This window comes from Haliaeetus albicilla, chromosome 15, assembly GCF_947461875.1.
Source record: "Haliaeetus albicilla chromosome 15, bHalAlb1.1, whole genome shotgun sequence".
Lineage (NCBI taxonomy): Eukaryota > Metazoa > Chordata > Aves > Accipitriformes > Accipitridae > Haliaeetus > Haliaeetus albicilla.
The window spans coordinates 26,698,719-26,710,748 of record NC_091497.1 but is presented as its reverse complement, the minus strand read 5'-3'; the positions used below and the strand labels follow the sequence as shown (position 1 = coordinate 26,710,748).

The 12,030-nt window shown below is 38.0% G+C and overlaps 1 protein-coding gene across 5 annotated transcripts in view; it reads right to left on the bottom strand.

Moving 5' to 3' along the window:
- The window catches only part of DIAPH3 (diaphanous related formin 3), a 238,535-nt gene that overhangs the window by 217,596 nt on the left and 8,909 nt on the right, over positions 1-12,030 (bottom strand). For 4 of the 5 annotated variants that reach the window (XM_069802607.1, XM_069802608.1, XM_069802603.1 and 1 more), the window contains exon 2: positions 10,550-10,582. The exons of the other annotated variant lie outside the window; for it this stretch is intronic. In XM_069802607.1, coding sequence (XP_069658708.1) covers positions 10,550-10,582 — 33 coding nt within the window. The remainder of the gene's footprint in view (positions 1-10,549; positions 10,583-12,030) is intronic. 5 annotated transcript variants of the gene reach the window in all.

Here is a 12,030-nt window from a genome sequence, read left to right as displayed (position 1 = left end):
AAGAATAGAAATTTCATTGCTTGGTTGTAATGAAATCTACCACTGATGCTGCTGGCGATCCCAGCGCATAGAGGAGGAAACGGCAAAAATATAGTTCAATAATCTTCCATGTTACATTAAAAACATTTTAAATCAGCCTAACCAATGGGGAATATCTAAAGTTAGCTTTGATACAAAGTGTCACTACAGTTTAAAGCAGGTGCGACCTTCTATCTTTTCTGAAGATGTCTACCCTCTTTTTGTATTTATTTTACCAATAAATACATACAGACCCATACAGGAGTAGAGCTTTAGGACAGTAATTTTCTGAAAGGGACAAACTTTTCCCTTAAGGTCTTTGTAGGGCCAACATTAAAACTAATCAAAGAATAAACAATGCTTCATATGGTCTTGATACAAAGCATTCCCACAGTAAAGTCTCTTAGACATTCTCCAAACTAGTACCTGTTTTGACGCATTGACGGTACTCAGAGTAGATTATCCAGAGTTAAGAGTTCAAAGGCAATGAGGAGTGAGAAGAAAATAAGAGTGCAATTAAATACTTCTGGGCACTCAAAGGAGAAAGCTAGAATTTTTTTAACATACTATACAAAAACATAACAGGGAATCTTTAAGCAGCTCATTAATTCAAACAACAATCTATTCCTATCATCATAGCACAGTCTTACAGAAGATGAGGAAAACTATAGTTCAGATTCATAATCTAAAAAGGAACAATAGTAAAAAAATTAAATACTGAGTACAAAAATACTGCAGAAATATTCATTAAAAACTATTATCTTCTAAATTGTAAAAAAAATGAATTACCCGTGTGACCACAATATAGGCTGCACAGTGGTTGTAATTTTAAAACTTATGTGATATTGAAAGGAGAAGTGAAAGTAACTAAAAAGAAAAGTTAACTCTGGAAAGAAAAAAACATTGAAGGTAGGAAGAGCTTCCTATCCAAATGTAACCCGAATTCTAGACATAACACAGAGACACTACTATTTTGTTAGCAAAAACTAACCAAGACAACCCTAAGTCTTTTTTGGTCAAAAGGCAGGGGTTTTGGTTGGTTTGGGGATTTTTTAAGGTAGGAGAGAAGAGGAAGACGAGGGAAAAGATAAACAAAAAATTAACTAGGACAGCAGAGAAGCCATTGAACATAATTCACACAGTTCTCATTCCTAAGACTAGATCCCCCAGCACGAAAGGCATGAGGAGTCTTTTCTCATAAACTCAAATTTAAAGCAACGAGCTGTTTGCATGTATCTTAGCTTTTATGTCTTTATGCCTCCTACCACCAGAGGCTGGAACATCTATAAAGCAGTGTACTTTATTCTGCCAGTTCACATTCTCCAGGAGACAAAAACGGCAAGGCAACTGAAACAAAATCTTAACGTCAGAACTGAAACACAGTGAAAAGTAAACCATGGTCAACACATGAATATGAGTTAACATTGTAGTCATACAGTTTGAGTTAAGGCCTAGCCTGGTGATACTACTCAATTTAGGGTTAAACATTGTACTTCATCCTTTAAGAAGGACCATTACTCAATAGCTTCACTATGCAAGCCTGATTACCATGTATAAAGGATGCATGCTTTGCTAAGGACTATGCCCTTGAAGAGGGAACTAAACACTGATGGAAGGCAACATCCTATCCCAGAAGGCATGGAAGGTGGGATGACTGCTAAAGAAGCATGAACCAAGGGAAAGGGAAAGGGAAAGGTGGCAGGGAAGGATCTAGACCTGCCACTCAATTCCAGGCTGGAAAAACTTGTCCCCCCACTGCAAGGAGCATGCATGCTCATTTACATAGCAAGTGAGGCTAATTGAAATATAACTGGCCAGTAGTAGATGAGATGGTGACTACTAACCAATGAATGTAAATTTAGGTGGGTTTTTACTAATCATGTAACAGAATAAATACATTGTTTTTCTTTGGTGTGGTGTGCCAGCTTTGTGGATTTACCGCCTGGCACCTGTCTCTGCGCAGACATGAAATAAAGATAGATCTCGGCTCTGTGTGTAAGATTGGCTCATTGTGTTGTCCTAAAAGCAGATTTGTTACCCAGTGTGCTACAGACCAATCTCACACACTCAGGAGAGATATTGCTTTATTCTGTGCAGGGTGCTTGGTGGACTTTCCACAAATCAAGCACACCAGATTCATCAGGTGTGTCCCTTTTATACAGCAACAATTGCATCTAATCTATTAAACTACTCTTACCTAGTACATATTCACGCTATCTAATGCGTATGCATAGGATTACGTAACCATGACACATCAGATGCCTCCTCCACATGCAGGGGGGCCTCAGCTGGTCTTCGGTGGTCATTTGAGGAGGTATCCCCTCCTCACTTCAACCGCTAAGTTGCTCTGTATTGGGTCAGTAGTTCATTTTCCTGCCAAGAGGGACACACCATCCATCAGGAAGAACAGAAAGGATCAGAATTGGTGTTCCAGGTGAGGCACCATTAAACAGGAAGAATAGGAAAGATCAGAATGATCTTGGCTAACTAACTTAATTTAAAACAGGACTTTCTAATCTACCACAGGATTTTCAATATCTGGCATCAATTGCACACCAGGTACCAAACCCTGCTTGTGGGACAACACCATGAGACTGTTTTTCAGTAGCATTTTACATTTACCACCCTGAAGATTCTCAGGGAGCCTTGGCAGAAACTCCATTATGGTTCCCTTACACTGTAATAGAGTTTAAAACTGTCTTACAGTAGTGTTTCTTCCACTGCTCTGCTCCATCACAAAGCTCTGTGAAACTACAGCCTCAGAAGTATGGCAGCCAAACCCTACTGACAAGCTCTAGCAGTGTATGAGGTGCAAAGCAAGTTACTGTATGTACACAGTAACAGTGCTGACAGCATCTGCAGAGGGAAAAATTGTCTCAATAATCACCTGGCAGGCAAGGTATGTGAGTGAATGAAGTTGTCACATGACTTTAAATATTAAAAAATTGTGCACACAGTACCAAAAAGATCTGAGCTGCACTTTTTTATTATTAATAGTACAAGAAAATGTGATCACTTATTTCAAAGGTGGTATTATCAGACCAATATTCAAATCCCATAGGGATTTAATTTCTAATGAATATTTTTAAAAACAGCCACATTAAAGAAATTGCTTGAAAGAAAACAACTGACACAGGTAGGACATATCAAAAGTTGTCTTCAATGCCCATTATCTGTACAAAGGATGAGAGGAAAGGAGATGCACCCAGTGGGATAAAGACTAAAGGAAAGGACTGTCTCTTCAGTCTATGTGCTAAAAAGCCCATCTGCTCACAAAGAGAAGAGCACAGAAAGACAACAGTGGGTGGTGGAACCCAAATAATACCTTCACCTGCCTCTTCCCAAACTCATTACAGGAACCATTAACCCATCAAACTTTTATCTCTGCAAGCCCAGGAGAACACAGAGGCACAATAACAGGTGGGAAGAACCCAAATTATTGATTCATAGGAAGGGACATGCTGTCTAGGCTCCTCCCAAGGCTATCCCAGCAAACCCTCTGCCCTATGTCCAGGTCTGACAACCACCCCATGAGTCAACATGATCAGCTCTCCAGAGCACCTTTCAGGCTGAGGGCTGTTACTTCTTAAGGGTATAAGACACATTATGGGATGAAGAGAAAAAACATTTTGGGATTGTGCAAGACTTATTTTGCACTGTTTAAGGGAAGAACCAAAGACAGGGAAAAGGATGGATCTCAGTGATTTGGACAGGAACAAGCATGGGAAAATGATAGGATATGGGGATAAAAAGGGCCAGTGGTGTGTAAACAGTTTCCTAGTTGGTACACTTCTGTGGCCATGTCCTGCACCTCAACCAGCACCATCTGTCCTACCTTATTAAATTCTATTTCCAACTATTTTCCTGGGCGAGATGCTCTACTTTGTGTGCACGTTTGTATGAAGGCCCATGTGTCAGCAACAGGATCAGACCATGAGTCAGAGGGACCACAGTCCAGTAACTGAAGCTACAGCAGCCTCCTCTCTGCTGGGTGACAGGATTAATTTCCCCCCTTACATTTTCCTTCCCTCACAGAACAAAGGATTTATTTTGCCCAATAGGACTCACACTTTCATAGACACCCTGCCAGTAAGATCAGATATTCTTAGCATAGGAACAATTTTTGCTACTTAAAATACTAGAAACATTCATAGAGTCATTTAGGTTGGAAAAGACCCTTAAGATTATCGAGTCCAAATGGGCTTAAAGCCCACAAACCTGCTATCAAGTGTTATACGACGATCTCCGTCACTGTTTGAAAATACTAACGGTATTCTAGATGTTCTCAAAATATATAGAAAGCCATGATACATAGTACTAAGGAAAGAGATAAAATGACAAGGCTAGATAAGCAGCATTCACACCCTCAGAGTTGGTTTCAGGCTGACTGCAAATCAAGTACCAGAATTTGAATCACTGGTAGCAAGAATAATAGCTGTAAGAGCCAAAATGAAGCAACCATCACAGGATGAGTGGTGAAGTCTTATTTTGTTCTTATTTCATAGGCTCTCTGTTATTCCACTGAGAGCCTATGAAATAAGAAAGTGATTTCATGCACACATCATGGACCTGAAAATAAAGAGATCCACAGTACAAACCTTCTGGCTCATCACACTTTCTGATAAGGTCCCTAGAAAGTACATCTATTATTTGTGCTCTCAGTTTGATCTTAGTGAAGACTTCTTATACCATTCTCTGTAAGACAATAGTGTCTATTGAACTTACACACTTGATAATGCAGCAATCAATGGATTAGTTATTGCTAGACTAATTGCTGGCTCAACAGCTTATGAAGACATCACCTCCTAACAGAGCTGCTATGCATGCAGGAATGAAAGGTATTACTTCCCTGCCATCCTGCATCCCTCATACCCTCCCCACCGCCTTAATTAACACATCAGATCATCTATTGATATATTAAGAAATTCCTCAAAAATAAAACCCAACAGATGCATGTCTAACCACATTCAGGATCACTGAAATAATTCCCTAGTTCTGCCATTGCTTCACTCCAGCCTTCATTCAATGTCTTTCTCAGTAAGAAAGGACAGCCAGTCAGATGAGAATGGGACATCCATGGAAAAACCTGATGGCATCAGTTACTACTGAGGAAACAAGACTTGCTAAGGGAATTCTCATAGGACTATCCATCTTTGAGGCTGCTAACAACTGGAGGTCATGTTTAACACAAAACTGACATATGCAGAATGCCTAGTCAGCCAATATATTCAGTATCATTCTTATAAATACAGATGCTCTATTTAAAAGCAGAGTTTTAATTGCTTTGTATTGTTGAATTTGAACCAAGTGTAAAAACCAAATACCACAATAGATCTCAATCATTTTTACTTCAAGTTATTGTTGTAACTCTCAAAACTGTAGTGCTTACAACTCAGCATCCAGTTAACTGAACAATTTATGTTGAAGTGATTAACTATTTGCAGATGGTAACTCCTAGAATAACCCAAACAGGAGAAAACAGTTATTTTCTGAGGGATGCTACTAATACCTCTGCTTTGTGAATGTTCTGACAACCAACAAATGAAGCTGAATTGACTAGCATGGCTGGTCTTATTTATGATCACAGAGAGGAAGTGGGTAGCAGTGGAGGTTACCTACATCGAGGATGGAACATGACATATCTGGGTTTTATCTTTCTTCTCCATATCCACACTAAAGCCCTCAGACCTAAACAGGCAATGGAACATTAAGCACAACACCAGAAAAAACAATAAATACTAGGAGGTTTTTGTAGAACAACTTCCAACAGCGTTTAATGAGACTTTTACTGAGATAATGTGGACTATGAATGTTGGTATCAATGCAACTTGACTAACAACAGCTGTTTATTGTATACAGATTAGGCTCGTAAAATGAGACTAAAAATTTATTTTTGACTTTGCATATAAAGTGTTTCTTATTGCCCATATTTGGAGCAAAAGCTTGCATGCCACATCTTATAGGCCTCCAAAGTTAAGTTACTATGCACACTGTCCACACATCTAGCCAAGGATTTTATCTAAGAAGGGATGCTAACCATACTTAAAGTGTGGACCTAATCAAAAATCTCAACCTACATTTTGTTAAGTACACAAAGACTACGAACATAAGCTATATTTCTTTATAAACACTGTTTAGACTGTATTTACTGCAGTGATTGGACCCCAGCATTTAGGAAAAAAAATAGCTGCTGTACCAAATTAGCAGGTAGCTGATGGAGAATTAATTATGTTTATGCAGGATATGAGAGTCATGAAAGCGGGCCTGTCATAACCAACAGCAAAAGGAGTTTACAGATGAAACATTATCTGAAGTCATGAAAAAAATTCTTAGAAGAATTCACAAAAAAGCTATCCTTTTCCAAGGTAAGCAGAAGAACAGTACAGTGGCTTTGCCATGGAAGATACACTTCATGATATACTGAAAAAGAAACAAAGGACTGAAGTTCCTTCATCGACCACAGCCTTTGATTCCTTGGCTTTTTCCTTTCTTTTTCATTCTTGGAGACAGGGCTTACCAGATTAATCATGAAGTACATCGGTCTGGATGCAAGCTAACACATCGACTCAACAGCTGCATCATACCATGTGGATTTGATGTTTCTGGCACTAGCTCTGTGGTTCCTGTACTTTGGTTTAGCACAAAGAACAGTGATGCCTGGAACATGTAAAGCATATAAATCATGTCATGCCAAATCCTCTCACATTAAAGTTGAGGCCAACAGATTTGATGCCCTTGAAACAAGAATAAGAACCACTGCTGCATCTCTTCATATTCTGTTTCTCCAGCTGTACAAAGTACACCAATCTACACCAATTTCATTAGACAGAAGTGGTAAAATATTATCCTCTGTTACCATCCCAAATCCCTATGCAAAGCTCTGGGATGTTCCTAGAAAAAAAAATTAACCTAAAGGCTCCAGATCAAAATGCTACAAAGCAACAACTGGCTTGGATCTTTGTTTCCTTCATCACACAAACAGCAAAACTTCCACCCAAGAGAAGTTTATGGAGTATATATTACTAGAGGATGTCACTGCACTACAGGAGATCTTTATTCTCAAAGAGTACAACCCAATATCTGACAAAAGTCCTGACTACATGAAATGTATTGTCTGTCACAAATGAAGTATCACGACTTCTGATACTTCATTATGAAGAGACAGGATTACAGAAATGTTATGGTTTAGCCTAAACTGCATTACTAGAAGTACTGAACAGTCTTCTTTCTTCCCCTCCCCACTCCCATTCTCATGAAGAAACACACACACGCATATATGGACCATCAAGACACTCATGACGATCACTCAGCACAATTTATTAAGAGAGTTCTGATAAGAAATATACAGGTATGAAATCTTCATTTCCTGGCTGAAGGCAGTATCGCTCATAGCTTTGCTCTTTCTCAAGGTGTCCTCACTCTGCCTTATAGATCTGTAGGACAAAAAGTACTGCCACCCTCAGTTTTCAAGTTCACATGTTTTTGACTGCCTGCTATTTATATACTCAGTAAACAGAATTTCACATCCTGAAAATCTGCTCAAGTACTACACCATAGCTCTATCTCCCAGACATTTTGCCAGTTATTCTAGTCACAGAAACCAGCAGCTCAGCCATGAAAGTCTGCTGTAAAACCCTGATGTTGACACACAATAAAGAATTTGTAGAACATTAACAACCTAGGAAGGAAGGAGAATACAAAGTCGAACAAATCCTATGGCTTCATTCGAAATAATTATTATTCTTAGTGGATGGGGAACACACAGGAGAATATGAGTTGCATCTATTTATTTCAGTATCTTTGGAAATAAAAGCAAACCAGTATTCTCCCTTACCAGCAAAAATACTTCACATAAGATCAAAGAAGTTACTTCCAATGATTCTGAGTCAAAGACCTCTTAACATCTTTTTTGTCCTCGAAGCTCCAGAAGATTAAAAAAGTATATTCTTTCTCTGACAGCCAAATTGCTCTGCAAGGTTAAGTTCTTACTATATGAGAAATTCCACTGGTAGCAGTAGAGTTTTTAGTAAGAGAAAGACTTGCATAAACCAAGATACACAGAAGAATCCCTTTCATTAGATGACTTCTTATTCCTAATACGCTCAATCTCCCAGAGATGATTTTACCTTTCTTGAGAGCAAATCATTTAACTAATGATAGAAAATTAAAAGTTATTAGGCCTGAGCAGTCACATCTTGAATGTGTAGAACACATTTCACTCTGAATCTTGTTTCACTATATACCAGAAATTATACAGCCTTTCTTTTCTTTACAGCTGTTGCTATGAAATCAGTCAACATAACTGTGTGTTACAAGGACTTTTAGTATATATTTCATTTTTGCCTACATAAGATATCTTTTTAATAAAATTCTGTTAATATGCAGGTTTTTTAATCTTTATAAGCCTTACAAACCATTTCCTGGAATGGGAAGCACTTGAGACAGAAAACAGGCTTGCTTCCACAGTAATCTTGCAGGTAGATCATTTCTCAGATACCTACTTGCTACTCCTCTGTGGAATAAGATTCCTGCCTTCATAGTTTGTAAACAAACAAGTTAAAAGAAGCATATGTTGACTGTGTAAAAAGCAAAGTGTTTCTGAACTTAATGGGGATTTGTCACTAAAATTCATCAGCATCTCAGGAATAATCCAATACAATTCAAATATTGAAAAGCAGTCTGCATTTTAGACTCTCAAAATGTTGCTAACTTACCGAAATTAAAAAAAAAAATCTTGGTCACTGTTATACAACACTGTATTTGGGAGTACTGTACTGGGAGTAATAAAACATATCTGTTTTATAAAGCATAATGCAGCAGCAAGCAAGTTAACATGCAAATGATTGCCCATCAGAAGAAAGGAAATACACTATTTCATTGAAAGCTACAAAATCAAGTGATCTTAAACCTTCAATTTCTTAATCTTCTTACTACAATTTTCCCCCTTGTCACAAAATGAATTTGGAGAAAATACGTTTGCCAGTTTTTGTGCTTGCTATGAAATGTCAAAACCATTCTGCTCTGAGCCACATTTAAGTTCCCTAGGTCTCAGATACTTAGTATTATTAGCTGTTTGCCCGAATCAGACACAGAAAGACTAAACCAACAGAAAACTCAGATTGAGGGACAAAAAGTGTCAGTTGGAAAGCATACTCTTGTTCCAAGATGAAGTTGCAAGTCAACAAAACACACACCTTTAAAAGTGTACACCACTGCAACATTTAAGGTTTGGGGTTTTTTTTACTGTTAGCCTTTTACTAAACAGCTGTCATCTCCCTTCAAAAAAAAAAAATATATATGTGGGCAATTTGATACTACTTTGCAGGTGATGTTTCTTTAGTCTGTGAACAGGCCTTCAGTATACTCTGAGAAATATAGGGAATCAGGGAGAAGACTGCTTACTACAGAGCTATCAGGCTCTTTGTCCGTATTCCAACCAACACAATAAACCTGCTGACTTATGGCAGCTACCATTACAAGTTAGACAAGTCCAGTAGGCTAAGAAAAGGCCAAGTGCAACAAGGTAGCAAGCTAGCCCCTTTAACAAAAAAAAAAACAAAAACCAAAAAAACCCCTACTAAACTTAAGTTCTGTCTACCAAAAAATACTTTTGCTTTGAGAGAACTGTGAACGTTGCCTCAGCCCTCTGCAATAAAGCACAAGTTTATAGAATCAAAGTTTTATTATTAACCCATCAGACTCAAATTTCTTAATAACCATTTCCAGCCCATGAAACTGCTAAAGAAATAGCAACAGGTGATTTAAGACAATCTAGGAATGATAGGTAGAGGTAACATGTTCAACACTACTAACTTCGCACACCTAATCAACAATAAGCAGACCATTGGTTCCTAAGCCAGGAAACAGCAGTGTTTCTGTGTTGCATGTTGTCCAGCACAAAACTCTATACACTTAAGCTCTCAGTTATGCACAGAAGTACTTCAGCAAGAACTCTGTATAGCACTGTAGTTGTAACAGCTGATCTTTAGGTGCCTACAGAACATTACTTCCTAGGTAATTCAAAGACTTTGTAAAATTATCCCCTTTAAGAAAAACTATTCTTACCTACAAAAGAATAGTACAGACAATGAAATAGGTAAATTCAATAGCAAGAGAAAGAAATCTTTGGGATACAGAACCTCATCTGCTGTTCAAGAGACAGATGAAGTTTGAGAAATACAGTGTTAGCATGACACTGAATATACCTAACACCATTATTAAGAAGTTTTACAAGCAACTGTTAGTTTGTTAAACATGGTATTCCTAAACTAGCCATGCAGCCCAAGTAACTTTAATATTAAACATGCAGTCACAGATATCTTAACTATACCGCATGTAAATTGGCACAATTACCTGTGTCAAACTCATTTAGCTGTGATTAGAACATACTTCAAAGCCATACATAGATTTTTGCCACTCACGCTATGTTACAGATAATTAAAAGTTTCTTGTATCAATAAGGTTATTTCTATTGCTTTAGCAATAAGGTTATTAGCTCTGCATAGCCAAAGCAAAACTTAAGTTGTCTTACCACATCATCTGTCAGTGTCTTGATATCAAAGTGCTGTAAATCAAACAGGAAACCAGTCATGTCACAATTGTGCAGTAAAAAAACAACAGAAAAACCCAAACAAAAGAGCAAGTCTCAGTTATAGTTACTGTTATTCAAAATAAGATGCAAGTCAAACAGTATTGAATCGTGGCACTTGAAGTAACAATTTCTTGGCAAATTGTACTTTGTTGGCTTATAGTGCACATCAGGTTATATAGGGAATACAGGGTAGATTAAAAAGAAACCTGTAATCTGATCCTTAGAATAGTACCAGAAGAATATAAACCAAGCACAGCTTGAAAGAAGTTGTGTTTTATTGTGTATTATTTTATTTTATAGCTAAATATGCTAGAACAGAAGACCTGCTCATAATTCAGCTGCTAGAATTGTGTCTTCTCAAAATGGCTGTGGGGACACCAAGGAATCGGTCCAGAGATTTTAAACTCAGCAGAAAAACATGGAGTTCCTCAACAATTCAAAACTCTCTGCCAAGCTGCAACACTCAAACAACTAAGACTGTTGACTACTCTCAATCAATGCCTACACTGCAGGCGGAACACAAAGGTATTAGTAGTAACTGACATAAGCATTTATTAGTAGTAACATCCAAAAAACTATAGATCACTCGCTGCTGTGTGAAACAGTTCCTGAACCAACTCTTTTGCTCTCCACCGCACTTTTACAAACGCAGCAAGTGCTAGGGTGCACAGCTCTTGCACAAAACTGAAGAGCAGCACTGAAGAACATTGGCGACTGATGAGTCAGTGTTGCAGGGATCCCATTTATAGTTTTTATGAAGAGGCCGAGAACAGACTTGGCAGGGTAATAGAAAGAATGTGAAGTAGCATACTTAGTGAGATAGAGTCTTACCCTATTCTTAGACTCCCCTCACTGCCTCGTTTACAAAGCTTGGCAGCAGCTACAGCAATTGTCAATGGCTATATCCAAATTAATCAGATTTGGAAACTCTTGCTTTGCCTTCACCAAGTCAACAATACTTAGGCATCATTACTTATGACATGTTCTCTGGCTCTTCCCTCAGAACTGAAGAACAATTTCATGTTAAGTCAAATATTATCCCACAATAGCTCTACTCTGATTATTGTCACGAAACTGAGAAAGAAGCATCTGATGAATGGCTATGAAGTTAAAAATAAAAAGCAAGTGAAGTGTGAGGGAACACTCAGTACTCAGTGACATAGTGTAAGTTCTACCATCAAAAATAAAAAAAAAAAATTGGAGTTAGGTCAGTATGAAGTTTTATGACAATACCATTCCATGTTCTAATAGATGAGGATTTCTAATAAATGAAAACAACAACAAAGTAAATATTTCAATCCAGTCAGGAGACTGAAGATCTGTATCCCAGTGTTCCCATTGGTGTTTTTCTGCTGCAGCAAATCAGGCTTTTGCCCCACACACTGCTATGGAGCTGGGTTTTATGACTTGTTCTTCCCATT